Here is a 27,955-nt window from a genome sequence, read left to right on the forward strand (position 1 = left end):
ATATATATATATATATATATTTAGATATCTATATATATGTACATTTATTTGTCCATACCCCGCAGCCTACCTTTGGACTGCTGCTATGCCTATCGAAATAATTAACCTGAGCTACTGCGAGCCAGCTATACGGAGAAGTGCGTAGCCATCGAATGAAATAAAAAGGGGTATTAGGCATTGGAAGTTATTAGCGATGCAGGAAATGCATGCAAAAACCCAGCGGTAGGAACACCCGTTGCCGCAGGAACCCAAGAGGCCAAATACCATTAATGAAAACTCCAAAGCAACTAAAACAGCCGCAGTGGCTACATCACATGCACATGTATTTTACATGGCTTGTGCATGCGTTATGCACTTCAGTTGTGTGTTTTCCTAGCTGCACAGCCCTACAAACAAATCAGCAGCTGCAAACAGGTCTTAATATAATCATTCATTTGCATGCATTTATATCTCGTCGGTGCCGCTGCTGGATGCTGCACAACTCGGTTAAAAATACCGTCGTAAAACAACCCCAAAGAAAGCAGAGGGCAAGCAAAAAGCAAGAAGGGAGAACACGCTGTCCCTCCCCAACGCACAATAAAACAAGCAATGCTCCAACAAATTGGGGACATCATACAGTGAACTCCACGAAATTGATTTTATTTCATGCAGCACAAAGCATGGCAACCCCATATTAAAATTTAGTTCAGAATCGCCGACACCCCTTTACAGGTTGGAAGAATAGGGGCTCAGCTGAGTTATAACACACAACTTCTGAATGGACGATACAACAATAAGGAAGATAATTAAATATTAAGAATAATAATTATAATATAATAATAATAATAATCATAATAATAATCATAATAATAATGTCCAACAGAAGAACCCTATCTCATTCGCTTATTAAAAACCCGCGAAGAGTTTTCCTGACGCCTGGTGTTCCTCTCTACTGTACACCTGCACACAGACAGACCCTCCTTTTAGACAATTACGCGAATATTCCTCTAGAAAGTTTGCCTTCTTATAGTCTTGCTCTTCTGTTTCACTATCACTCCTTATCTTTTCTCCTTTTCCCCCTTCGCTATGCCGCACAGAACCGCCACGTTCCCTCGGCCGGACAAACGCCGCCTCTTTCTGTTCTTGAAACCGATGGGTCTTTTGCGGTGTATGCATATTCTATTTTAATGCATACATTTGTTCATAATGCATATTTCTTTACTATGCATTTCACTATCGCTTCCGCCCGGAAGATCGCGAATTAAACTTTACTTCTTCTGTCCACCTAGTACAAGCTTCAGCTTCCTCCGTACACCAACGCGATCTGGCTAGAGTCCCTCCTTCTATTTCCAGATCCGCATTCACAGCAATTGCAAACAACAAACCTAAATAAACAAGGCAGGCAAGAGCAGCAAACCCTGAGAAGGAAGATAGGGTCGCCACTCCGTCGGCCACGTAACTCCCCTCTCTGTGGAGGGAAGTATGAGAAGGAAATAAATTACAACTCCGAGGAGCCCCAAGCGAACAATAACTCCTCGAGAGAAGCATGCTTCTTATTTGCAGACCCAAAAGGACAGAAATACTTGCGAGACAGTGTTCGCTATCCGGTCCATACTTCTCTCCAGCCTTTACATCATTGTAATTAGAAACAGAATAATAAAAGCACACCGGGAAAAGAGCATCACACCCTCTCCCCCCCCCCACCTTCGCCACTGCAGGTGTTCGCTGCCTAAACTGCAACGAAACCGTACAACTGCAGAGGAGACCTTGGCGAGGTCTAAAGGTACTACTATACTACTCCAATAGAGCACCGTTATTCAAGTAAGCCGTGCATGGATGGATGGGTTTATGCACGCATGCGCACGGCCCCTGAGCTGAACTGAGCATCATAAATTGCTACAGAACAGCCAGGATTAAGAAGCCACCCATCGCGGAGAAACGAACAAAAGCCAATCCCAAACGCCCCCTCTTCTTTTTGAAATAAGGCCCTACTACTTATAATATCGAAGTACGGCCAGGAGGCGAAAAGATGAATAATACTAATAAGCATGACTAAACAATTATAGCATGAAGCTCGCTGCATGCCTAGACAGAAAACATACAATCAATCCAAACCATCAGCCGTTGCCAGACGTTCCAAGTCCACGACCGCATGCTGCTGCTGTTGCTGTTGTTGTTGCTGCTGCTGCAGGTGTTCAAACCCTGGAGGGGGCTCGGTATAATAGTGCTGTCTTGCAGTAGCGTCAGCCAGGCAAAGCCTTGCAAGGTTTGCCTCCAGTTGTCTCATGTTTTCTTGTTCTGTCGCTAAGTTCCCAGCAGCAGCAGCTGCAGCAGCAGCAGCTGCTGCTGCTGCTGCCGCTGTGCTTTGGTGCATATCCTCCTCGTGCTGCTCGCACGAGCCCATCAGAAGCCCCCCACTCTCTCCAGCAATCGCTCTGAGCAGCAGCAGCCGATTAACATCTAATTTCAAATCGCTGCTGCTACTCAGAGACGTGGTTGGGGTGCCTGCGCAAGAAGAGGCTGTTGTTTGGAAAACGTCCGAAGCAGACGCATGCAAAGGGGCCCCACAGGAACCGAAGTTGTTGGCGGCGGTGGGAGTAGTCGGTGCTGCAGGGCACAGTGCGTCTGATAGACATCGCGAGGAGAAAGAGGAGAAATCCGAGAGTTCATCTGTTGCTGTGGTGCTGTCATCTTGCAAAGAAGTAGCAACCCCCCCAGCTGAGCTGTAGCTGCCTTCTCTCCTATTGGTGCCTCTGAACAGCTCTTCATACAACGCCGCCAATGCGGCGTTGACAGAGTCGCAGCTGCTGTTCTTTGCCTGCTGCTGTCTGTTGCTGCTGTTACGCGAAGAGCGATGAAACGCTGCCCCCCTGCTGCTGCTGCTGCCCCCCGTCTCCTTGAACCCGGCAGACAAACGCGTAGCAGCAGCTGCTGCTCCTCCTTCTGCTGCTGCAAGGGAGCCAACACTATTACTGCCTTGTTTACGTCTACGAGACATCGTGGCTTCGCTTTCTCGAGCGAAGTCCCGAGCCCCGCTGGCCATCGCAAGAGAGCGGTAATACTTCAACTCCTGATGTCCATGAGCGTGATTACACTGTGCCTCTTTCTGTACACACACACAATAGACACCTCAATGTACACAAATGATGCCATATATACAACAATATTCGCAAGAATACAACATCTCATTTATACGGATATACACAGAGAAGTAGAAAAGATCTGTAGCAGCCAGCAAAAGACAGTCAAACACAACATGCTGATGATACACATAGCATGCACATAAAAAAGGCACAAGTGGAAAGGAAGACAAGCAACCACAAGAACTACTTTCGTGTTTACAAGGACAGCATAGAGACTTCATAAAGGTATATTGTCTATTACCTTGCATTTTCCTCGTATCCACTTTAGGCACATGTTGGTCTTGAACATGTTAGAAGTGTGTCTGATCTCGGCCTTGCTGTGCGCGAATCTGCACGTTTCTCCCTTGGCTTTGGCAGGGCAAGCAGTGCCCGGGTGTAGCACAGAAGGACAGAGTTTAGTTTTATCGAGGTTAGGAGCAGGCCTGAGCTCTTCTAGGGAATGGGCGAAGTTGCAACGCGAGCCCAGGTGACAAGAACCCAGGCTTAGACGGGGGCAAATGCGGGTTTTATGGAATATTGTTTTGCGGTTCGCGAGAATAACGCCTTTCATTGGAACCCCTTGCACAGGTAGAGGCGCTGCAACAGCAGCACCTGCTGCAGCTGCGGCAGCAGAAGGAAACGGTGCTGCCTGCACCTCTTGCCACAGCTGGGAGTCCATCGTTTCTGAGCACGAAACCGCCTAAAAACTAGTAAAAGCAGATCAAATAACAAATCCTGCCGTTTTTTGAACAATTAATCCAAGCTGATCCCGATTTAGGGACAGAAAAGACGCCGAAATCCCGCAGACGGTGCGTCGGGTTGGCCAGGCACTGCCAGTTTGAAGGTGGCAGCCAAGCAAACAAGTGGGGAGTGCGGCGAATGCGCTTCAAAAGAAAATTGCAAACAAGGCCGAAGAAAACCAAAGGGAAGAAAAGGGTGGAAAACGAGAACAAGTGCCCCGCGTGATGAACATTCAGCACTGCAGAAGGGGAAACTTGCGCATACACCCGAGAAAAAGAGGGGCAAACAAAATATCTCGGCAAAAGGGGCCTATTTATTGCGATTACATTTCAGAACCCAAGCAAAAATGGCAAAAGGAAAGCCAGACAACAACAATAGCCGATAAATGGGGCAGGCAGACGTGCCCACGAAAAACCCCATGTGTTTCCAAAGTTCAAACAGGGGAAACACAGAGGACTCGTATTCTGTGAGAAAAGTGCATATAAATATACTGTCTAAATCAATTATTTCATGGTCGTTCCACCGAAGAAAAGCGGCAGAGCTTCCAAATGACGAACTGAATACCCACAGCCCCCATATGCGAATCGAGAGAGTGAGAGGAGTTCTGCTTCAATCATGCAGGGGCAGCGGCCCCGGCTCTCCCTGCCAAACAGGCATTAACTTGGGCGAATATTTGGTTTATTTGCCTCTAATTTCAACCTATATGCATTATTTCAGCGTTTTTTACTGGGTTCATTCAACAATCGCAGAGACGACAGCTCATTTATTCAGTTTCTTCGCTTGTCTGTGTGCGGCAGGGGGCGCAGTGGCCGAAAACCAAGCATATGTAATGGCAGAGTGCAATACCTGCCTTCACCTTCACTTGCGTTTGCTCATTTGTTATTTTTTTAATAATTGTTTTCCTGTACAATCTTTTAAACAAAAGCGACTGAGTGCAACGGAAACCGCTTCCCCACTCCCCCTCCCCGCGCCCCCCAGCGGGAACGACCTGCCTGCCTTCTAGGGTACAGTATGCACACAGTAGAAAAACACGATTAGGCACGATAGAACAAAAACAGCAAATAGAAGGGGCTTTTTATCCTGCTTTCTCGCATGTCTTGACCCATGTACGTCCCAGTGTATACTGCGTCTGCCGCGGGAGAGCTGAGTCCTGGACGGCCTGGGTGATGCCACCATTTTGTTTATTAAGTACAAACTGTAGGAGGAAGACACCAAAATGCAGTTTTAATAAGAAAATTTATATGAAAGAAAGCAAACTCAATTTTGCAGCAACACCACTAAAGCAATGCACGCCCTGCCTGCTTGCTTGGTACCGTAATGCAGTCCCCGTCCCACTATGCGGTGCATGGAATTCTTCTCTAGTTTGCCTACGTTTGACCATCACTTTATTTCCTTCAACTTCCTTTCATTTCTCCTGTGTGCAACCACCTTGTGCTCCGCTTAGCCAATCTACCTGTCCTGCACAAGACTAATATTTCGCGGGTGTGCACTGGATTGCCTGTGCTTCGAAGCTATTTACACTTCTTTGTTTTCGGCCCTCATCCGAACACGACCAAAAAAAACAACAAGACCGGAGCAGAGTCCTCATGCCCCCTAACTACGCTGCCTCCTGTGGATTGTGGGGTCCCCATTGGGTGCCGTGTGTTCAATTTTTCATGAAGAAGCAGCTCCCACAGCTATATCTGAAAATGCACAGAAGGCTTGCATGCACAGCTAAATAGAATTAACTACGTCGGTAGAACAGATGCGGGAAAGCCCGCTCCCCAGAGAAACCTGAGACCTTCTGCTCCCCACTGCATAGAGGAGCTGGTTCCTCTCTTTATGTCGCAACGAAGCATTATGTCGGTGTAATAGCATCAGCACCGCCAGCTGCTGCTACTGCATATGATTCTTGGCTGTCACACTGTACGCCACTCGCTGCCGCGGCTGCAGCAGGAGGCCCTGGCGCATCCCTCTGCGGTAGGTACCGAAGAAGCAGTGGGCCCTACGCACTTTTTTTTGTCGTTTGCTGGGCCCAATAATATTGCTGCTGTTGCTGTAGCTGCCCCTGCCTAGTTTTATTCTGCGGCATTACTCCTGTCTGTGTAGCAGCAACTGCAGCAGCTGCTGCTGTGCTGCTACCACTGCAATGAGAGGCTTCTTGTGAATCTCAGGAGGAGGTGGCTGGCTGAAAAAGGCCTCCGCAGTTCCCAATAGCTGTGACTTCTTCTGCGTGCCCATAAGAGGCCCCCCGTTAGATCCGCAGTACCTATTAGAGCCTCCCGACACTTGCGCAGGGGCCCAGGGGGCCCCTGCCCGCCGTGTGAGTGAGATGAGTTGGTGGCGCTGCGGCGGCTGCCTTCGTTGGTGTTGCACGAGCAGCTGTGGGAGACAGTGGCGTCTGCCCACCTGTCTAGACAGCGGCAGCTTGGCAGCCGTTCTGCTTCGTGTTCGCCAAACCCTGAATCTCTCAGACTGAACTCCAGCGAGTCGTCGCCTGCGGGAGAGTTTTTCGAAAGCCCCCAAGGCCATGGGGTCCACGGGTACTCCTCTTCTGCTAGCGCGTGCCACTCTGCTCCCTTTCGGGGCGTGTTGCTTTGGGGTCTGCTTTTTCTGAGGAGGGGGGAAAAGGAGCACCTGTGCATGGGTTGCCCCCACCGCTGCTGCTGCTGACAGAAAGGGCTGCTAAGGGGGGTAAGGGGAAGCTCGCCTCCTCTGGACGATGATAATGAGCCTCTTGGTGAGCCAGTAGAAGACCGAGAAAGTGCCCAGTAGCTAGGGACAGTCGGGAGCTGAGGGCTGCAGAGGCCTCGCGGTGCTTCACAGCTGCAAGAAATAGATGTCGCAGCTAGGCCTGCTGTTGATGGTAGCGCTGCTGTTGTTGTCTGTGTTGTTCCTTCTCCTGTTACTGCTCCTTCGCCTGAGCTGCGGAAGGAAGTACAAAAGAAACCGACGTCTTCTGCGTCATAGCAGTTAGGACTTTTGCTGTTGCTTGGGGTTGCCCAGGACCCTTCTCCGTATTGGTGTTGGCTGCTGCCGTACTCGTTACTGTGCTCCTGTTGGTGCTGCTGCCTTTGCTGCCCTTGTTCTCTGTGCTGCTCTTGCTGCTGGTCTTGCTGCTCTCGCTGCTGCTGCTGCTGATGCTGCCTCCACCGTGGTGGGACGCGAACCTGTCTCCCTTGGTTCAGCCTGGCCCCGGAAGCCCATGAAGGTCTCTTCTGCAGGGGTGACAGCTCACGCTCCTCGCTGCTGCTGCTGCCATTACTCCAGGGGGGCCTGCAGGGCGCACCCCACGAATAAACGTTCTGTTCATTTCTGGTGCTGCTCCAGGAGCTCGGCATCTCGGGGGAGCCTAAGAGGCCAACGCCAAAGCGACGAGGGGGCCTCATGGGGGCCTCAAGCGCTCCCTTTTCCAAAAAGTATTGTGCATCTTGGCCAGGGGTTGATGCTTCCTCTTGCTTCTGCCGCTCTTGCGGCTTCTGCTCCTGCGCACCTGCCCCCCGTATCTGCTGCGGCTGCTGGATTTGCTGCTTCTCCGGCAACTCCTGCTGCTCCAGCTGCTGCTCGTGCTGCAACTGTTGTTGCTGCAACCACTGTCTCGCTGCTTTCCAAGGATACTTCGGAGCAATGCGATCCCCCAAAGAAGATCCGGGGAGAAGCAGCAGTCCGGGGATCTCTCCTTGGTCTCCCTACAGCAAAGTGACACCAGCAGCAACATACCTTCCTTCAGCAGCAGCCAGAAGCAGCAGCAACCGAGCATCGTTGTTTGCCAGCCAGCAGGCCGGCAGAGTTGAGGCAACGCCTGCGAAGCTGGAGGCAATTTCCAGCCCCTTAACAGTTAGAAGCGTTGAGCTTCTCGCTTTCATTCGTGCTCACGTCCATAGGGGTGTTTGGATAGAGGGGAAACTCCTCGTTATCTACGAGGAGCCTCACGAGCAGCCTGCCCTTGACCACTGGAACGGGGCAGACATACGCCCTGCGTCGCCGCAAACTCAACGCCGAATGAATCCTGGAGTTATGTGCACAACGGTAGAGCTTGACAGCACTAGAAGACACGAAGCATCTCAGGGAAACACCGGCAGAGTAGCGGCAGGCGTCTAAATAAAAAGCCACGCCGATGCTTCTGCAGGTATTCGTAGAGGCTAAGCATGCGCTATGTACGGGGGGGTTTGCTCACTGCCGAACGGGACAGAAATGCATCGGAATTTTCTTTGTCCACTTGGGAGGATCAGGGATGGAAACTTCAGCCTAAATGGAAAGGTGAGAGCGAATGAATGATGAATATACACAGTATTTCCTTTTTAAGCGAACGAGCAGCCTACCAACTTGCATCGAAACTCTAGTAAGTTAGCACTTTTCCCCCACTCAGTCGGTTTCGCGTTCAGAGTGCAGCCTTACACCTAGGCGCTGACAAATGCTGAAGCTACAAGAGCAACCGCAGCCACCGCAGCAGCAGCAGCAGCAGCAGCAGCAGGTGTTGCTGCTGCTCCTGTCGCCAAGCAACGCCATACCTCATGCCGTTTCCCTGGCGGAGGGTTTTTCCACCGGATGACGGTAGTCTGCAGCTCCTCCTTCAGGGCTTTCCGAAGCAAAAAACCTGTAAACAATGGACGAAGCCATTCACCTGCAAATGCACATTGCTTTCTTTGTCTCGTCGCAGCATAGAGCCTTCGAACGAAGTTTGGGTGCTCTCAGTTTCACTAGATAAGGGATGCCCTCAGTTCCACAACATAAAGGGAGCAGCGTGCATGGTGGCGTGTGAAGGCCCACAGTCTTGATTGGATTCTGCGAGAACGATGCTTAAGGAGTAGAGGTTACGTATGGTCTTACCTCGAAAACAACTTTGTACAACACATGCTGCTTCGTTCCGCAACCGGGTTGTGGCTTCTTTCTGATTTTCAGGGAGCACACACCCAAGACACTTAGACCTAATTATTCAGTTCACCGTTCGTTTGGCCGTTTCTTCGTGCTGTCAGTCATCAACTAATTGCGGCGGAAAACAAAATTAGTCGGACGGCACTAGTATGGATGGCTAGCAGCTGTGGCGAAACCAACAGCTGCAGCTGCAGCAGCAGCAGCAGCAGCAGGCACCCTAAGTGCAGAAGCGCCTGCAGCTTCTCTCACCAGTTCCTCAAGCAGCCTGGCTTCCCTTTCTAAGCGTTTCCGCCAAGCATTGCTGATAATCTCCTGAAGGAGCAATCGCAGAGAGATGCACAAATGTAAATACAAGGAACGGCAGAGGATGCACTCGTGGTTGAATCTGCAAATCCGTAGCGCTTCTCAAGTACCTCCACTTCACAGTTATTCTGCTCCCCATACATCCGTATCTCGTCAGATTGCAAACTCTGACAGTTGTTACCCCCTCTGCTAGGCAAGACGTACACAAGCCTTAACGGGGCTCATTGGGCGCTTCGCTCTTCTGCGGCTGTGCATATGCTGTTGGACGGGAGGAGCAGCAGCAGCATCAGGTTCTGCTGCTGCTGCCTCTGCTGCTGCTGCTGCTGCTCCAGCCCACCGGCCTTCATTCGCCATGCACTCCTCCATGTTGTTGTTGCTTCTGCCACAAATGCTATATGCGGCCTTGATTGCTACAGTCACGCCGATCTTCTCAGAGGCCCTAAGCTTGGTGGGACCCCTGTGTATAGCGAAGTTATTGACCACCAGAAGACCACCAAGACAAAAAGATAGTGGGGAAACTCCGTAAAGTGGTTGAATTCTTCAGAAGGCACAGCACTGACGTTTGCAACAGAAGCATACGTCAGGGGACAGTAGCAGTTGCACGCTAGTGCGTTGTTTTGTATCCTCTTGGAACAGTTCAAGGGTGCAGGCGATAAGGTACAGAAAATACTACGCAAAGAAGCAGCAAAAAGGAACGCAACAGGAACTCCGGGAGACGTTGCTATAGGGAAGGTATATCCAACAGGACTTCACCAACTGAGAGGATGCTGCATTTCCTTGTCCTCGCTCTAGGCCTGAGGCCTGACGGACACTTTCTAGGAGCAGCAGTCCGCATGCAAGTCCATTTCCATTACGCAGGAATGCCTGAAACCTGCTGCTGCCGGTTCACCATGCCAGCTACGGGTTTCAGGAGTGCTCGTAGGAGGAGACAAGATGATCTAGGGAAGACGGTGGGCAGCCTTCTGCGTCAGGAGAAGTGCATTCAGCAGCATTTAGAGACTTCACTGCCGCGGATTTTTATTTAGGCCTTGTCACAATGAAAATGCGCGTTGACTGTTCAAGCCTGCAGGCTCGGCCACCACAACACCAGGGGGAAGAACAGCACCGTGTAACCCTAGTACTGCCTGGTTCGACTGAAATTCGTATACAGAGTTTTTGCTAGTTTGTTTGTAGAGGGTTCCAGTCCCTAGAATTTACTTTTATCTTTCAGGGTTTGCGGGTTCCTAGACGGGCACGAGAGGTAACGCCTGCGCCTCGTGGGCCCTTGTGGCCTGAAGTTTGCGACTAGTTGCAGCTAGAGATGCCAATTAACAATGCAGTGAACACTTGAGGCGGAAAGAAGGCAGAGAAACCTTCAGAAAAGACAACTGAGCCGACACCGTTCTCGCCGCTGCGAGACGTCGTCCAGCGGGTGGCGTGTCGGGGAAGGTGACCCGGCCCTACCTCTGCATAATTCCTCGCATTTCAAGGATATACGGAAATCCTCCTGTTGAGAGCATGAAAATACCAACACGAAAAAGCTCTATTTGGGCGATATGGAGGCGGAGAGAAGGGATGGTACGCAGTCCTCCTCAGCCCCACAGAGCATTAGTATTTTGCAGCGGACCACTGAAGGTGTTTGCCTGCTACTGGGGAGCAATAGACGATGGGGGTTATTTCTATGTTGCGCACCAGATTCATACTGCTGTACAAAAGGCGCAAACCAACTTACTTTCTCCACATCGCATCCTTCGCGTTTTTCCGACGACGAGATCTTCACGCGCCCAACCTGGTCACTCCGCTGACACTGAAATTTCCTCAGGCTGTGGAAAATTAGCCCCAGAAAATGCATTGGCCTTTCATTTGCTCTCAGAATTTCGCTTTAAAACATTTAACTTTCACTTTGCTTCACATGCATCGTGGATTGACGTCTCCTGGCCCGTTGGAGGTTCAGCCGGGGCTGAGTGAAAAAGCCTGTCCATAACCAATTTGCCTCCTAAGAAAACTTCTTGCTCTACCATACCTCTTGTCCACGAAACCCACTAGTGTCTTTAAATGGATTTCACAGCCTTTGGCGATGATGCACGGAACGTCAAGCACCGCAATTCTGTCCTCTTTAGGGCTTTCCTACTTATGATACCCCCCTGCCGAGCTGAACAGTTTGTACTGGCTAGCCTGTAATTGCAAATTCTATCTTCACACAAACTTACAGAGGTTCTCATTGGTCTGCATTTCGGGGCCACAGGGTATCCACTGTAACGTTCCTCCCGTTACACAGATGCATTCGGCTGTTCCTCTCCTCTCCGCTTGCTTGCCACTTTGTGTTTTCTTCTCGCTGAGTCAGTCCAGCTACCTCACCTCTTGTGACTGTGAAAAATACACACCTCTCACTCTCTGCGTCGCTCTCACCTTTCCTTTCGGGCCGCCCTCTGCGTACTCCAGCACAATTGCAGCCTCAAGCATTTGACCATTAGGTGACTTGCTTCTGTATCTGCCGATAACTGTTACGCCATATACCCGTTTTACGCCCCCGTCTATCAACCTCTGTTTTCAGGCGCCTCACACAAGTGTTGCTGCATACTCTCTTATTCATCAGTGTGCATTTCTCTGCTCTACCGGCCGCCTGCCATAGTCCTTTCCTCCTCGTTTTGCTTAGTCTCGCTGCTCCCGTGGGTTTTTCTGGGTGCACATTTGTCCCTTGATTTCCCCTACAAGCAAGTGTCTGACAGAAGTAGCCGTCGAAGGTTGCCATTCTGTGTTTGGCTCGTGAGCACGTCTTCGTCCTCTGTACACAGCAAAGATGCAACAAAAACAAACCTACTGGGAGATAAAAGTCTGAGAGAAAGATGAACGTAATGTTCCACAAAAACAACCAAAACACTGATAGACAGAGGCACACCAGCAGCCAGACCTGGCAATAGGCTCAGACAGAACGCGGGCGAGCCGCGCCGATGGGAACCAAAGGCAAATTCAGTTCCAACCACGATGCCCAACCGCAGAGAAGCCCCAAAACAGTACTTTGCTATCCGTACTCCGTTTTCCGATGATAAAACTACGGCGCTTTTGAGCAAGACCTCCTCTCCATCCTGCGCTTCCAGTTGTGCTCGATATGTCTTCTCTTACTTCAACCGTGCCTCCTTCTGTGGCTGTTCTGCCTGGCTTCTTGCTGCTTACCTATCCGTCCACCTACTACCTTCTTGCATACTTTTCTCTGTCTATTCGCTTTCTCCCTTTCTGTCCATCCATCTGTCTGGCTCGGTTCACCGGCTCCTGTCTACCTGCTATTTGCACGCCGTCTGCCTCCTGAGCCTCCGGCTTCGCTCCTGCGTGCCTCTCCTCCCTGTCCTTTCTTCTGTCTGTGGAGCTTTCCGCATCTGGGTTTTTGTCTGCCCCATCTCCTCTCTGGGTTTTCCGTCCATGTGTTTGCATATATAAGCCATTTCCTGCTCTTCTGCCTCACTTCCTGCTTACGTCTGTGAATGCGATCTTCGAGCGCCACGGCCCCAACATAATATTCTTCTCTACCAAGCATGATCCTCTCATGCTATATACTACACTATTAAGAAAGCTAACTCGCCAATTCCCTGCCACTCTGCTCTGCATCCTTATACAAGCTGAGACGCGATAAATTCTATGTACTACACCCCAGGCACCTGAAACTGCACCAGGGATTGCCATTCGCTAGCTAGCCAGTCACCTAACCAGCTAGCTAACGAGATGCCTGGTGGGCACGAATCAAATGCCCAATGTTGTTGCTGCTGCCATTGCTGCTATAGGAAACCACCGTTTTCACCACTACAGTTGCTGCTACCGAAAACCATCGGTTGAACCTCAAGCAGAACCGCGATACGGCATCCATCAGTTCGGACGTTGAAGGATGGTGCTGTATGCTAGAGGGCAAGAAAAAGAAAATGTAAGGAGAAAGATTTACCTGGGAAAACAAGACAGTTTATGAGGAAAAATGTGAATATGACAAATTCAAAATTGTTCCAAGTACCTCCGATGCTCCTGGTAGGGGCGGCATCGAACGACAAAAGAAAAACTCTGGATGCTCCTTTACCCATCGATATGTTTCTAATGCATATCAGGCTCCCCGCGTTGCCGTTGCTGCTGCTGCTATCGACGATGAGCATCATCGTCGATAGCAGCAGCAAGGGGACGTTGGTATGCTGGTGATGATGAGCATCATCATCATCAGCATACCAACGTCCCCTTGTGTGAGTAAGTAGAGAATCTTCGAAGCCCCATAATACCGCCTCACCGTCACAAAGCTCCAGTTCGAATCCATCAAGACTACGCCCACCCCACAGGAATTGCTCCAAGTGCCACCGAAGCAGCAGCAGCAGAAGAAGCAGCAGCAGCAATTCCCTCACGTAATTGTGCTTCGCCAGAAGCTGGACTACTGGGTGCTAAATGTGAGCATCCCTCTGAGCATGCATTCCCTCTCTCTGCTCTCTGTTGGACTTTTCTTCTCTTCTTTCCTCTCGAGCATCGGCAGACCTTTGATAATCAATGTACCTTCGCAGCGGCCGCGCCCTTCCGGGCTGGGCTGCCTGCGTCTTCCTCGATCTCCGCGTCTCTGATTTCTGGAACTGTGGCTGCTGCATGAGTCTTCACTCGCTGCTGCTTTCTCTGCGCGCATGCGCGGAAGGCTGCTGACTCTCCTCCAGCCCTTTTCTGCTTCTCCCACGTCCTTCTTTCTGTTTGGGTCAACCCTTCGTGAGGACTCGGGAGCCTTCGACTGTATTTGCACCTGACCTTCGAGCTGCACGGTGCCAGAGCGAGGCTGGAAGACAGCTGCCGGAGGCACCACCTCTGCTGGTTGGGGAGAAACCTGAGTTGCCGTTACCGCTGTTTTGCTACTGCAGCGACAGCAGCAGCAGCAGCAGCTAACGCAGCAGCACTTCGCCACGGAACAGTGGAGGCAAGTCCACGCAGACGGGACGTAGTAGTAATATATTTGGGGTGACGCCGGCTGCGGCACTAATACATTCCATGAAACACACGGGGTGTAGTATGGGGACACAGCGTACGCCATTTCCGCACAAATACCTTCTAGAAACCCAAAAATTGAACACTGCAACGGGGAGAAATCAAGGCCCACACCTTAGCAGCGGAGACAACAGATATCCGAACCTGAGAAACAACAAAGGTACCTGCAACTCAGCAAATCAAATAGGGCGAAATCCCAACACAGAACCGATCCAAGAAAATTGGATGACCGCTTCGACAAAGCCGGCAGCTGCTTAACAGGAGGAGAACCTCCCTGTCGTGCTTTCAGAACGGAGCACATGAACTAGATTTGGGGGGAGGGAACAATGGAGGTTGCATGCTATTAGCGGAAATGGGGAAGACCACTGGTGTGCCGGCCGAAAGCGAAAGGCTGAAGCGCACACGTGCGCACACCCCGTCATTCACCGAAAATTGCACGCGTTTCCCTTCTTAATTATGACTACTGCATTCCATCATTTAAATATTGAAAACTGGAAATATATCCTAACTGCATCCAGGGGTCGCGGTCGTGGCAACGGGCCCATGAGGTTGTTTGAATCAAATCGATGATGAACTGCTCTGCGGGTCATCAAAATGCAATTTCCAGCATTCCAATGTTACTTCGTTTCCATCTACTCTCAGCATATCGAAGTAATTGATCTGCTGTGCTTTCTTTTTCAGCGTGTTGGACGCTTTCCCCGACAGCAGCTCTGCTGCAAGAGCTAGGTACCGCGGGGCTGCGGGACAGTCTGCGCTCCGAGACGCGTGACCTCTCTCTCGAGTAGGTTAAAGCATTGTCAACAAAGTAGAAGAAATGTATATTGTCTGCACTATGAGTCAAGCACAGCGACGGCCCTGAGTGTTGTGTAGGAGAAATATATATCCTTATCGTCCTTTCACTATCGGAACGAGAGCCCAAAATCAATTAATTGAAGGAATAAACTGTTAGCGTCAAGGAGACGAAATGAGGACGTCTAGTCAATAAACTAAAGCAAAAGTATATTGGTGGCGCTGGTACCAAGACGAAGGGAGAGTCCTAACTGGTAGGAAAGACCACTTTGTACGCTTTTGTGAGGAGGAAAACTCCGCGCTCCTTAGGCGAAAGTTACCAGCAACTGAGGCTCCTCTGCCAGGAGTGATTCGGTCTCTTCAAAAAGGTTTTACGGGCCGCAGTTGGGCTGACTTTCATGCGAGCCAAGTACTCACAATCACTGGACTGTTTGAGGCAATTCGGCTCTTTAACCTCAGCACCATCCGGGGAGCTAGCGCCTCCAGCTTCCTTCGCAGGGGACAACTCCGTTATATCGTCTAGAAGCTAGCTTTCTCTAATTTCCAACCCAGCACGTCAACCAACCGCTACCTAGGTAAACCGAGGTGACCATTGCTACGCATGTTAGTATTTCCAATCATCAGGGCTGTTAGGGTTGGAAGTGACTGCCAAATATCACTTATAGTACTTTCTTGCACAGTTGTCCTGTGTTTTCTTCATGCACTCCCACGATGGCGCAAGGTCAATGTAAAGCAATGAGTTGAGAGCGTACGCGGCTGGCTTCTAATAACCAGTCACAACGTCGGAAGAGAGCGGCGTTTCGATGGAGAGCTAGGAAGTGTGAGGACTTCGGGCTGAAAAGTGCACTGTTGTACAATAGGCCCATTCCACAATAGGAAGGAAGTCGAAGCACCTTGAAGGAATTTGTTAGGTACTGTGTCGAAAATACAGCCTAGGCATGCTGCCGATGCATTTGTTTGGCCGTCCGCCCCTGGGCGTTTCGCTGTGGTCATGCTATGGCCGGTATTTTCTCACGCCACGAATTTGCGTCGAAATGCGCTGAAGGTCGTCGGGTCCCTCTCAGTAATGATGCTTTCCAGATGATACGCGTACTTCCTGGAAACTCCCTCTGCCCAAGCGGATAAAGTGAAGATGTTGCTTGCTGAATCTGTCCACAACAACGTAAATGCTTCAGAGGGTTCAACTGATGGTAAACCCACCATAACATCGTTGGGATATTTGTTCAGATACGTTTCGAAATCGGAAAACTGCGAGTTGGTTGAGGACGTTGACGTCGATTCAGATGTTCCAATTCCTTTTTTTCTCCTCGCCAGCATTGGATTGCCTCCAAAGGCGATAATTTGCTATTATGCTGTGTCTTTTACCTGCAGTTCGTCCATCGGCCTTTCGAGTTTTGTTTGACGATGCAGGAGTACCCGGGACGAACCTTGGGCGTGCTTCGCAGGTGAGTTCGACGCGGCGCATTGGGTGTCCAGCAGGTGACTGGCCCGCTGAACGTACTTGCGATAAAAAACTTCTCAGAATTTTTCCTTCCAGTGGGCCATTTCCTGCTGCTCTTTGGGTGTTAAGGGCTTCGAATCTCCCAAAAGTACGGTCTTCGTTTGATTAGCACGAGGGAAAGCATGCAATTCTTCGTCATTTCAGTGGACATCTCTGCACTCCGTCGGAGCCTCCTTGATCCTTTCTTCTTGAGACACTGATTCCACTCCTGCCGTAGAGAATGCAAGTGGTGTTGTGAACACTAATCGATGTACTCTCCTTTTGCGTGCCAGCACATAGACCTCAATGGCGCCATCTGGAGGCCATGTGCGGGCCCTCCACTGAGCCACCCACTGCAGTGAACAGCTCAGCTTCACTGTTACCACGTATGTCTCCTAAGAATGTCTATCTAGGTGCACAAGCCAGCTTCCGGTGTCTATCCTCTATGCACAATCTACAAACGTTCTATTTGGTCAAATATTAATTTCCAAAGCATATTAGAGTCCCTATTATCAAGGGAAAACTCACAATAATAGCACTGACTGACTCCCCCCGCAGAGGGTCGGAGCCACGACGGCTGCATCAGCTTGACGGTCAGCCCTGGGTCCCGTGTAGACGGACGAGCAGTCTTGGCTTAATTGACCTCTTTTCTATCTAAAGTGTTCCAGTATAAGTATAATTATACTTTAATTGTTCCCTTTCGTGAAGCTAGACCTCTAAGGTCACCCACATGAGCTCTATTGTAGTGCGAGTGCACTAGGTCCACGGCATGCCTAGGATTCTGCCGTGGTGAAGTGGTCCAACGTATCGCAGTAGTTTGACTGGCATCTTAGTGGACCCCATGCTGTACAGCATTAGTTTTGCTGGTTCCTGTTTCCCCTGCTCTCAGGGAGGCGCAGTCAGCGAGACGAATAGACAGGGACGTTGCATGTAGCCTGAGGTACAGATGCGCTGCACCTCCTAGCCGTTGCTTCAGCGTGTAAGTGCATGTTTACAAGACCCACTTTCCAAGTTTGGTCAGGTACCTCCATAAACTCCTGAGCATTAACTTGAACTTGGACATACACCAAGTTTCTCATATTTTTTGACGAGGCACTCAAAGCCCCACTATCCGTATATGCACTGCCACTAGGGCAGTGGATTGGACTTTGTTTTCGCTTCGATGCGAAACCAGTCCATTACCTCGGAGTGTTCCATCATTTCAGCCCTTAGTTCCCTCTCCGTTTCTAAATTACTAACGGATTGCCTCCCTTCATGGGATGGCCCTGCTGTGTACCATCGACTTGGAAATTCCCAGTCCACCGTTCGCCTTCTGTGCAGCAAAGGCTAACCGCTCTCTTTGTAAATCTCTCTGTATAGGTTCCCTTATTTAAATCCTCTCCAATTTGTCACAGCCTGTTCCCTTGCTAACCTGGTATAAGCTTACGTCGCGGCCCATCCCGGAAAGCTTCCACGGCTTAATGCGACACCGTTGCATCTATATTGTCATCATTATCATGCCTCCCTCTCAAATTAATACAATACCAGTAGCAATTGTATCTCGATAACACCTACAGAGGAGCAAGGAACTCCACTGCATCATCATCATGGACCCCCGTCACGTCTGAAGGGTTGGCAAAAACGATGCATTCATCATGAAATGCTTACGCCGTATGGAGGTACATCATACGCTCGCTCCAATGCGATGAGGCGCGCAACAAACGGCCCCATTTTCTTCGAAGGGTAGTTCTTGACCAATTTTCAGTGAGTAGGGAAAAGGGCTGAATATTTGGAAGAGGCTTTAGGGGAACTAGCAAAGCTTTTCCCTCCTCTGTATTACATAGCGCATTCCTTACCAATCGGCGCTAGGACCCAGGCACGCCACTTTTGGGTGTGGCGTTGGCTGCTCGCACCTGCCTCCGTAGCATTTTGTGTTACCAAGTGCAACACACGGGTCGATCTTAGCAAACAACAGTCGTGATCTGCAGCAAAACACCTACATGAGTGCCCCCGAAAAGTAGCTGACCTTCCTTACAGCCTGCAGGTATTCTGGGCGCAGCGAGTTAAGGGCCTGCGCCTGGTGCAGATAAGAGGTTTCCTGTCAAGAACTGCAGCGCATCCTGCTGCACTACCTGCAGCAAGGCGACCCTATATGTAAGTGCACCGAAGCCCCCTTTTGATGCATGCACTGACACTGTGGACAATTTTTAAACACTTATATGGCCCTCAGTAGGCAGCTTGTAGGCAAATATTAACATGTGAACCAGCCTTTATGGTCCAAGCTACTTCTTCTCCACACCCATGCAAGGCCCTTCGGCCGCTGCGGACAGGATGCCCGAGGACTGGAGGGGAAGTCACCTGCTATTTACCTCTCTAATATTTAGCACTTAGACTCTATTGTAGCTCACGATATTCCTATGCTACGATTGAAGACTCACGGAAGACCCGCCCTGAGGGCGGGAAACCCACTGGAAGGCGAAGGATTTCCCACGCCGGTGAGCTGAATATACATTGACGATATTATCCTCCCTTTTAAATATTGTTTTACAAATGCAAAATTCGGTTTGATTTGTGGATGAAGAAGGAAGGTCAGCCGGCCGTGACAGGATGCCCCACCCACCAGCGGTCTCAGCGGCTACCAGCTTTGATAAACACGCCTCAACGCGTAGCTGGCGTGCTACCTACGCTAGTAAATCTGCAACTTCCGACCCTTCTGCACTCGTTTTGACAAAAACATCTGCTGAGATTCTTGTATTTGTGTTTTTCACCGGCCGCCATTGCAAATTGTCCACGTAGTCGCCTACGTGCTCATCTTCGCGGGGCCGCTGCAGTCCCACGTAGCGCCATCTAGTGGCTTTGTGGTGAGAGATCTTGCTTTTGAAATTCGTATTCACATTGCTACTTCGGTCCTATGTCGATAAATTCATTTATGAGTGTCTTTCCCTCCCTGGACCCGTGAGTTTTCGCAGGCGGAAAGTGTTATACGCGCCTTACACTTGCTGCCTCTCCCCTCCAGTGCAGCCGTTGGTTTTATTGTATTCCCCTCCAGATTTTTCTTTTCTTTTCCAGATATTTCTTGGAGTTTAAGCTTCTGGTGGTTGAAGACGACGGCTGCCTGATGGCGTCGAGAACCCGTGGGTGAACAGCACGGCCGAAACAGCTGCAACTAATGTGCCGCGCAGGACGGAAACGTCTGTTTGTGGAAATGAAAATAAACCGTAAAGGGAAAAACCAACGATAAGACCGTTCTGAAGAGCTAAAGCCACACAAGATGAATGCAGCGGCGGTGCCGGCGCCAGATGTCTCGGACGCCGCCCTTGAATTGGTTGCTCTGGAGGGTTTAGCTCCAAAGTAAGTATTCGCCAATTTGTAGCCCATTCTATATTGCATTTCTTTGCCCAATGTTTCAAGCTGGACAGCGTGCGGTCGATCCATTTGTTGAATTTTTTAGATTGCTTGCAGGGGCCACTGTGCGTAGTTCTTCCTTCGCGGTGGAACTTCTTCCGTTTAGCGTGCGGTTTTTTTTCCCCCGTTTGTGCCTTTGCTTTCAGAAATGACTCGGAGTTGCCGACGGTGGCTCCGGACCAGGGGAAGTCCGAAGATATTTCATCTTCTGATGCTCCAGAATCTAGCAGCCTGTGCAGCCGTTTGTGCCTGCGCCCTTGGCGCTCCCCTCTGTTGTATTTCACGCGGTTGCACAAGGAGTTTGGGGGTTCTTTGCTGCTTTGCTTGATGTCGAATTATTTGTTTCTAAAGGGCGCCGCTTACCATATGGCAATTGCTGCCTCTACACCTGTGTTTCGGGAGGTGCTGAAGCTACCTGCTGAGAAGCACAGCGTGGCGACAGCTCTCTTCATGATCCCTTGGAGTGTTAAGGGCATTGTAGGCTCTGTTTCAGATTTGTTTGCGTTGGGGGGCTACCACAAAAGGTCCTATATGCTGCTTGCTTCCAGCAGCGGCGTGATAGGGTCAATCCTACTGATAGCTACTGCTGGCCGCCTCACCATGGGCATAGCAGTAGCGGGCTTCTTTCTAATAATGGTTCAGGCGAGCTTCAACGATCTGTTGTGCGAGGGTTCGTACACCCGAAGAATGGCGGAAAAGCCGCACACCGGCGCCGCCCTCACTTCGTTCGTTTGGCTCTGCTCCTCCATTGGTACTTTTGCACAGGCGGTTTGGGTGGGGCCCGTTGTGGATCATCTTCCTTTTCAAATCGTTCTGGCGCCCTTTCTGCCGCTCTGTGCCCAGCAGCTCTTTCTGCTTGTTTGGCCCTGGCCTTTCAGGGCCTGGCAAACACACGCAGGAGTGGTCGGCGAGACGTATGTACCCAAGAATGACAGATTCAAGGTATTTATAATTTGAACGCATACAACATTGGTGCACATATAGCAGTAGTTGTGATAATTAGAACACTACAGTTGAACGCCTCATCAGCAGTTGTTCAGATTTATACCAGCGGTAGACCAAGGCAAAACACTTCTTGTTGCCTTGCAGCGGCTTAGAGGCACCTAAGCGTAAACGATGGGGGGCCGCTAGGGTTAACTAAAGTCTGTAGAAATAAATCTAAGTTTGTCCGCAGCGTGTTGATGTTGCGTTATCCTCTACTTACTTTGCTAGGTTGCATCATCCTTTTCCCCTGTTGTTCCCTGTAGCTCGATTGCTTAGCCGCAGGCAGACCCGGTGTCGTTGATTTTCATAGTAAAGCTTGCAGATATCTCTGAGATGCGTGCTTATAGTGCTGCTCTTTAGTGTACTGTTTTGCCGCGTACAAAAAAGCACGTTATCTGAATTGTGTGCTGAAGGGAAATGCCTGGATTGGTTCTTCGGTCTCTGCTTGTGGGGGTGGGTATGGTGCTTGTTGTTTCGGGTTAATTGTTGGAAGTTCGGGTTTATGATGCGGGTTCTGGCTGTTTGTGTGTGTGTGTGTGTGTTTTGCTGCAGTGCTTTCTGCTGTCAGAGCACGGGCGATTGTTTGCTTGTGCGTTATGCTTGACGGTGTGTGCGTTTGGATCGATGATAGCGGGCTTGCTGAGCGATAAGATGCATGTGGTGGGCATAAGTTACTGGTTTTGTTCTGGGGTTTGCATAACGGCGACGGTGGTGTGCACGATGCCTGCACACCTGGCGAAGCCTGTGCTGTACATGTTTCTGGGGCGCATGCTGGTGCCGAACATCTCATCTCAGTTTTCTTACTGGTTGAGGGCTGGGCCAGACTGTGTAGTGGATGGGCCTCAGTTTAGTTGGAGTTATCTGCTGACATGGAATGCTTTGGCGCAGTCTATCTTTGCATTTGTGGGCGTGGCTTTATTCCAGCGTTTTGTTTCTCGCTGGACCTTCCGTCGCGCGTTTCTGGTTACCTCGGTGTTGCAGCAGATGACTTGCATTTTAGACATTGCTATGGTGATGCGGTGGAACCGCAAAATTGGCATCCCTGATAAGGCCTGGTACTTTTGCTCTGCTTCTATCATTGAGGAGGTGGCGTCTATGTGGGCGTTCATGCCTGGTTGCGTGTTAATATCGCGTTTGTGCCCTAAAGACATCGAAAGCACCATGTACGCAGTTGTCGCGGGCTTGCAGAACTTCGCTCAGTCTATGTCCAAGTTAAGTGGCAACTTTCTATGCTTCACTCTACTGGGCATCCGCACCCTCGCCACCACAGAAGGCACTAAGTGCGAGTTCAGCAATCTCCCTCTAGCCATCGGACTCGCTATGGGAGTATGCCCTTTCCTTCCCATCTCCCTCACCTTCTGGCTCGTTCCTAACATATTCATGGATCAGGCTGTCACGCCAGCCACCACAACGCGAACAGCCCAAGCTCCAGCAGAAAACGCACAGGAACATGCAGCAGCAGCAGCAGCAGCAGCATTGCCCGATTCGGATGCGGTCGCCGCTGCTGCTGCAGATATAGAACAGCATGGAGGTGCAGCAAGCACAGAAGCACCTCCCAGTGGGGTCACAGAAGCAGCAGATGAAGCCGCAACGCCTCCGGCTTCAGCAAGTGACGATGGCAGAGCAGCAGCAGCAGCAGAGTTGGATGAAGCAGCAAAAGTGGCCGCAGCAGCAGAGGCGGGAATAGCGCCAGCGCCAGCTGACGAAGCAACACCAAATCCAGAACCAGCTGCCGCAGGGGTAACACCACCAGAAGAGGCAGCAGCGCAGGCAGCACAATCACCCGCTGCAACTCCGGCGTCAGAGAACGGACAGGATGACAATGCTGCTGCTGCTGCAGCTGTTGCAGTTGGAGGTGGCGGGACAAGGGAGGGGGAAGCCGAGCAGCAACAGCAGCAGTAGAAGCAGCCGCTGCAGCGCTGAAGAAGTGTTTAGGCGGCTGAACAGTATGACCAGCAACAGCAGCCTAGTGCGGCAGCGGCGGCGACAGCAGCAGCGGCTGCTGCTGCTGCAGGTGTAGCTGGTCGTGTTTGTCATGTGCATTGCTGCCTCTCGCATTTTCAGTCTCCTGAAGAATAAGAGGGAGGGCAGGAAGAGATAGCCAGGGAGGCGGAGACAGTCATCGTGGGGGTCTGTCGGTTCAAGCGGACCTGATAATACACCCCAGCGAAAGGAATGCGTATCGCATGCATGTGGCGTACGTACTACATACACAGTGCATGGTACAGAATACTACTTTAGTATCTTTAGTACTGTTACTGGTGAAAAGGTGCCTTTTAAAGGCACTTTTTCCTCCTCCCCAAATGCTCTGCGAATTGCAGATGCTGCGTTTGGGTTTTTTGCTTGTTTTCACCTAGCAGCCTCTTGGCAGTTGCTTATGAATTACGTTCGTACCGTGAATACCTCACACTTCTCCTATGTGCATGTCTCTGTATTTATTAAACGTGCTTTCGGGATCTGCAATTTCGGGTGTACGGACACCACGCGCGCCAAGGGCGCGTCTGCTGCCCTCATCTGTGTTTTGCATGCGCAGACATTTGGGCCTGCAGAAGGGATGCGTTTTGCAATTCCATCATCTGTCCCTGCATACGGGCAAATATGCAGGCAGACAGCACAGGAAATTACGTGCTTACGTACGCATTCGTGCATGGATGGATGCATGCATGCATCCCCTGGTATGCGTACGTAGGCGCGCCTGCATGCTGGCGTACATACGTGCAGGCATGCATACGTGAGTGCATGCATGCATTCTTGAGTGCATTCATGCACACGTGAGTGCATGCATGCATCAATAAAACGTTCATAACCAGCTTCTATCTATCTTATGTGTGTATTTGCACACATACATGTGCACGTACACACAGCAGTACATGCAGGTGCAAACAGATGAGAGAGGTGCACAAGCATGCATGTGCATGCATGGGGTGCATGCATTGCACGGGATTGCGAGTCTACCTGCAGGCAGGCCGGAGTACACCTTGCTTGCATACCCTCTACGGCTAAATGCATGCATGCATGCGTACGTACATGAATCGCATGCATGCATGCTTTTTTCGCCATGTATGTAGTTGTTGGGGTTTTAAAGTGATACTTCGAGCTTGCATGGGAGGCAGCAGACGCATGCAAATACAATCGCTCCTCCGCATGCGCATTTGCCAACTCCAAACAATTTCCCAACTTTTCACCTCTAACGGACGGACTAGAGAGAAAGAATAGGGCCCCTGCATGCAAACCTTCAAGCGTGGTGTTTAGCTACTTCTTTGCTGCGTACAGCACAGATATGCTGCTGTAATGCGTTGAGGGTTTAGGGCATACGGCTTGGGGAGTAGTGGCTTCTCTGTGCATTCCGCATACTACAACTACCCTAGGCATTGCCTTGCACTGCTCAAGTTCAAGGGGGTTGCTGCTGTTCGTGTTGCTCCTGCTGCTGCTGCGACCGCCTAAAGGCCTAGACCCTGGCCGTGGCAGCGCAGTAGTAGGAAGCGTGGGGGGCGGAAGTTGGTTCCTGCAGCAGCAGCAGCAGCTTGTGCTGCACCAGGAAGACGCTGCGTCCATTGCCTTCAAACGCCAAACGATCATACGTCCGTCTTAGCAACGAGGGAACCCCTAGGGGGCCCTCTAATTCGGGCTGGTCCTAGCTTCTAGTTGGCGAGGGCCCCCCCCTAAAACAAAGATACAACTGCCCTCACTATTGTCAAAACAGGACAGTGTGCGCCTCTAGCTGTTTGCAACGACAGCCTAGAGGGGGTCGGATGCCCCTTTCTTTAAGAGATCGCCCCTCTTGCTTAGCTAGCAGGGGCCCCTTTCTTAAGAGGTAAGAGTGGCTTTTTCGGGGCCAACAGCCCCGTTTTAACGGCTAGAGGTGTTTTTACAAGGGGTAAGGGCCCCTGCTTAAGGGGTAGGGGCCCCTGCTTAAGGGGCAGGGGCCCCTGCTTAACGGGTAAGGGCCCTTGCTTAACGGGTAGGGGACCTTGCTTAACGGGTAGGATCCCCTGTTTAACGGGTAGGGGAGCTTGCTTAGCGGGTACGGGCCCCTCTTTAAGGGGTAGAGGCTCCTGCTTAAGGGGTAGAGACCCCTCTTTGGACGGTAGAGAGCCCTGTTTAAGGGGTAAGGGGCCCCCTTTAGGAGGTAGAGGCCCCTGTTTAGCGGTTATTGTTTCCTGTTTCGAAGCCAGGGGCCCTTTCGTCGAGGCTGGAGCCTGTTGCTTCTGCAGCAGGGGCCCTTGCTTGACAGTTGCGTCCCCCTTCTTCGGGGGAGCATTCTCCTCCTTAGTATCTAATACCCCTTGCTTTGACAAGGGGGCCCCCTTTTTAGAGGGTACGGGTTCCTTCTTTGCCTGCTCAGCGGGTAAAGCCTCTTGGCTTGCCGGAGGGGCCTCCCCTTGCTGAGTGCTGATGAGATGCCTCCAGGGGTGTAGGCCCACGCAGAGAGCTGCCTCCAGGAAGGAGAGTTCGTCTTCTTCGTCTGCTGTTAATGGGTTTAGCTTCGAGTCGCGGTGGAGAGGGGCCCCAGCTGAGGCGTATATTTGCTGCAGATGCTGCAATAGAGAAGCATCTGCAGGAAAAGAGACATCTTCCAAGGGGGCCCCCTCCAGGGCCCCCAAGAGGGCCTCCTTAGACTTAGAAGAAGAAACTGGAGAAGAAGCAGACGGGAGCTGTTTAAGGAGGGAGTCACAGAGGTGAAGCTGGCGCATTTGAACTTCTATTTGGGTCTCAAGTCTGAAGGGCAGATGCACAAAAAGGCGACAAAGACAGAAGGGCTCCCTCCTCCATCCCTTGGGGCTGCAACCACTCATTTATGCACGGCTGTACTCATGCATGAAGGCAAAGGATGCTACAACACCCGAAGCATCATTTGTTTTCCGCTGCTGCTGATGTATATACGTGCATGCGCACGCGCTTACGTATGTGGGCCTTGCATGCAAAAGCTATATGCGTAAGAATATACATATTCCATATATAAATACACAAATAAATAAATAAACATACTATACAGTGCTGTTCTATTTGACTAGTTCGTGTGCGCCAATGTGGGGGCAGTGTCGATACAGCTAAGGATCGGTGTCATTGTTTTCCTGCTTTTGCTGCTGGATATAAAGTCCACCTTGTCAGCCAAAGAAAAGGAAGACACAAAACTTCATGCGTCCTTATTCACGCAAGTATGCATGCAAATATGTATGCAAGCCAAAAGAAACAGCTGTATATACAGTCGCATGCTAAATAGAATTCAGGTGCAGGTGCAGGTTTGTGTGTAAGTGAAGAAAGAACATAGGAGGTTGTTTCCAGTGAGTGGTTTGCGGGCTCGGGTGTATCCGCACCTTCTACAGTCAAGCATTCTCAAGAGAATCTCTTTTAAATCCTCTGTCTCCATTTCTTCCATCTTTGTCACCAAACTGTCCACTGGGGGGTCGCTGCAACAACCACCACGCCGCAAACCCTGAACCCCAAACCCTAAACCTCAAATGCTAAACCCTAGAAAACGCCCAAAGCTCTAAACGCTGAACATTCGTCTTGATGGTGGTGCAGCATCTCCTTTTACAACACTCTTTTTTACTGATTGAAGATAGAGATGATGCATGCACGCAGCAGCAACAACAGCACCAGCAGCAACAGCGGTATTCACCCAACAGCAGCAGAAGCGGCAGTTGCATATGCAGCATCAGCATATGCAACAGCAGCAGATGAAAGGACGACCTACATCCTTCCCCTCATCCTCTCGTGTTTTCTGTCCCGGGTGATTGAATATAGGTGCCTTCCCTTTTGGTGCTGGTGCAGACGACTGTGCCGTTCCAGGCTGCTCCTGTTGTTGTTGCGGCTGCTTCTGCTGCCACTGCTGCTGCTGCTGCTGCTGCTGCTGCTCCTGCGTCTTCCTCGGCGTGCATCATTGGCTACAACAGCACCTCTTCTCTGTCTTTTCCACCACTGTTTCTCTTCACGCTGCATGGGGGCTTCTATAGGGGCCCCCATGCGGTGGCCCCCCTGGGGTCCGTCGTCGTCTGAATAGATAGAAAAGCAGTTGGGTGTCTTATGAGCATGCCGTCTTTCTGTCTTTGTTTTTTCTTTATCTCTTCTATCGTTATTCAACTTCTTTCTGTGTTCTTTCGTCGGCAATGCATGGAGTGTAGCGGGGGCTGCTGTTGCAACAGCATGTGAAGATGCCGACAGTTTTGCTGCTGCTGCTGCCGCTGCTTGTGATGCTGATGCTGCATCTGCTGCTGCTGCAGGTGCTGTATATCCACTCGCCTTTGGACACGAAGGGCTCAGCTTTCCACGAGCGAGGCAAAGCTGGCACAACCAAACGCACACCGAACCCTAAACCCTAAACCCTAAACCTCGTCCCTGACGCCAAATGAAAGTAAGCAGTGATCTCTAAACCCCAAAGTCAAAACCCTAAACCCTAAACCCTAAACCCTAACGTACACTGCATCTCCCGTACATCCAGACGCCGCAGTCGTGTGAATCCAAATCCTCCTCTGTCCTGCACCGGCGGAAACAAACCCTAAATCCCCAGTCGTAAACCCTAAACCCTAATTTCTATAAAACCCCACCTAGAAGCGCTGGTCCCTTCGTGTAAATCCTTCTGCTCTTTAATGGCACCCTAAACCCTCGACTGTGCAAACCCCTGCTTGCCCTTGGGCCTTCGCTGTACAAGTAGGGTTAAGGGTTTAGCGCTTAGGGTTTCGCAGTTGTATTATCACCTCGGATCTATAGCTTGAGGGGAAGAGGTGGTGGCTTCCGGGGGCTCCTGATTGTCGTTGTGTTCACCAGAAAGCTGCAGCAGCTGCTGCCGCTGCTGCTCCAGCAGCTGCTGTTGCAGCAACAGCTGATGCTGCTGCTGCCGCTGCTGCTGCTGTTGTCGCTGCTGCAGCAGCAGCAGCTGCTTTTGCTGCTGCAGCGGCTGATGCTGCTGCAGCTGCTTTTGCTGCTGCAGCGGCTGCTGCTGCTGCAGCTGCAGTTGCTGCTGCAGCTGCTGCTGCAGCTGCTGCTGCATCAGTTGCTGCTGTTTCTCCCAGTAGTCCTCCATATACATGTTTGCAGGTGCGAGTTTTTGAGCAGGAACAAAGAATCCAGGCCTTGCCTTTAAGACAAAGGGAGAGGCAGTAAAAGGCTTCAAAAAAGGTGGGGGCGGTATGCCGGAACCCGGGGGCCCCTGGGGGCCCCCAGCTGAAGCTGGGCCCCCTGGCAAACGATCCAGGGCCCCTTCTGCATAAAGTATAATTCCAGAATCCTCATGCTGCTCTGAGGGAGGCGGTGGCATCTCTAAGGCTTTTCTTTGGTTCAGGACTGAGGGTGTAGGGTCTAGCCACCATGTGTATAGGGGATCCTTCCTCAAAACTCCTGGTATCCA

At 50.8% G+C, this 27,955-nt stretch overlaps 5 protein-coding genes across 5 annotated transcripts; 2 read left to right on the plus strand and 3 right to left on the minus strand.

Annotated features, from left to right (window-relative positions):
* Window positions 1-2,083: 2,083 nt before the first annotated feature.
* On the minus strand, window positions 2,084-3,780 carry EAH_00029420 (zinc finger (CCCH type) protein, putative; the record flags this gene model as incomplete). The annotated part of the gene is made up of 2 exons (XM_013396226.1): window positions 2,084-3,085; window positions 3,364-3,780. 2 exons carry the CDS (start codon window positions 3,778-3,780, stop codon window positions 2,084-2,086), a joined length of 1,419 nt encoding a protein of 472 aa, XP_013251680.1.
* A 1,960-nt stretch (window positions 3,781-5,740) lies between these two features.
* Window positions 5,741-9,365, minus strand: EAH_00029430 (hypothetical protein, conserved; the record flags this gene model as incomplete). The annotated part of the gene is made up of 8 exons (XM_013396227.1): window positions 5,741-5,796; window positions 6,091-7,510; window positions 7,698-7,797; window positions 7,999-8,069; window positions 8,333-8,418; window positions 8,652-8,712; window positions 8,946-9,008; window positions 9,204-9,365. The coding sequence occupies 8 exons, from the start codon at window positions 9,363-9,365 to the stop codon at window positions 5,741-5,743; spliced, it is 2,019 nt and encodes a 672-aa protein (XP_013251681.1).
* Window positions 9,366-15,891: 6,526 nt separating this feature from the next.
* EAH_00029440 (hypothetical protein) lies at window positions 15,892-16,601 on the plus strand (the record flags this gene model as incomplete). Its single annotated transcript, XM_013396228.1, has 3 exons — window positions 15,892-15,949; window positions 16,131-16,204; window positions 16,533-16,601. 3 exons carry the CDS (start codon window positions 15,892-15,894, stop codon window positions 16,599-16,601), a joined length of 201 nt encoding a protein of 66 aa, XP_013251682.1.
* A 2,888-nt stretch (window positions 16,602-19,489) lies between these two features.
* On the plus strand, window positions 19,490-22,509 carry EAH_00029450 (folate/methotrexate transporter FT1, putative; the record flags this gene model as incomplete). The annotated part of the gene is made up of 4 exons (XM_013396229.1): window positions 19,490-19,569; window positions 19,770-20,293; window positions 20,389-20,526; window positions 21,176-22,509. 4 exons carry the CDS (start codon window positions 19,490-19,492, stop codon window positions 22,507-22,509), a joined length of 2,076 nt encoding a protein of 691 aa, XP_013251683.1.
* Window positions 22,510-24,392: 1,883 nt separating this feature from the next.
* EAH_00029460 (hypothetical protein, conserved) lies at window positions 24,393-27,865 on the minus strand (the record flags this gene model as incomplete). The annotated part of the gene is made up of 5 exons (XM_013396230.1): window positions 24,393-25,326; window positions 25,926-26,018; window positions 26,306-26,892; window positions 27,028-27,085; window positions 27,306-27,865. The coding sequence occupies 5 exons, from the start codon at window positions 27,863-27,865 to the stop codon at window positions 24,393-24,395; spliced, it is 2,232 nt and encodes a 743-aa protein (XP_013251684.1).
* Window positions 27,866-27,955: the final 90 nt, after the last annotated feature.

This window comes from Eimeria acervulina, genomic scaffold (assembly GCF_000499425.1).
Source record: "Eimeria acervulina Houghton genomic scaffold, Eah_scaff264, whole genome shotgun sequence".
Lineage (NCBI taxonomy): Eukaryota > Apicomplexa > Conoidasida > Eucoccidiorida > Eimeriidae > Eimeria > Eimeria acervulina.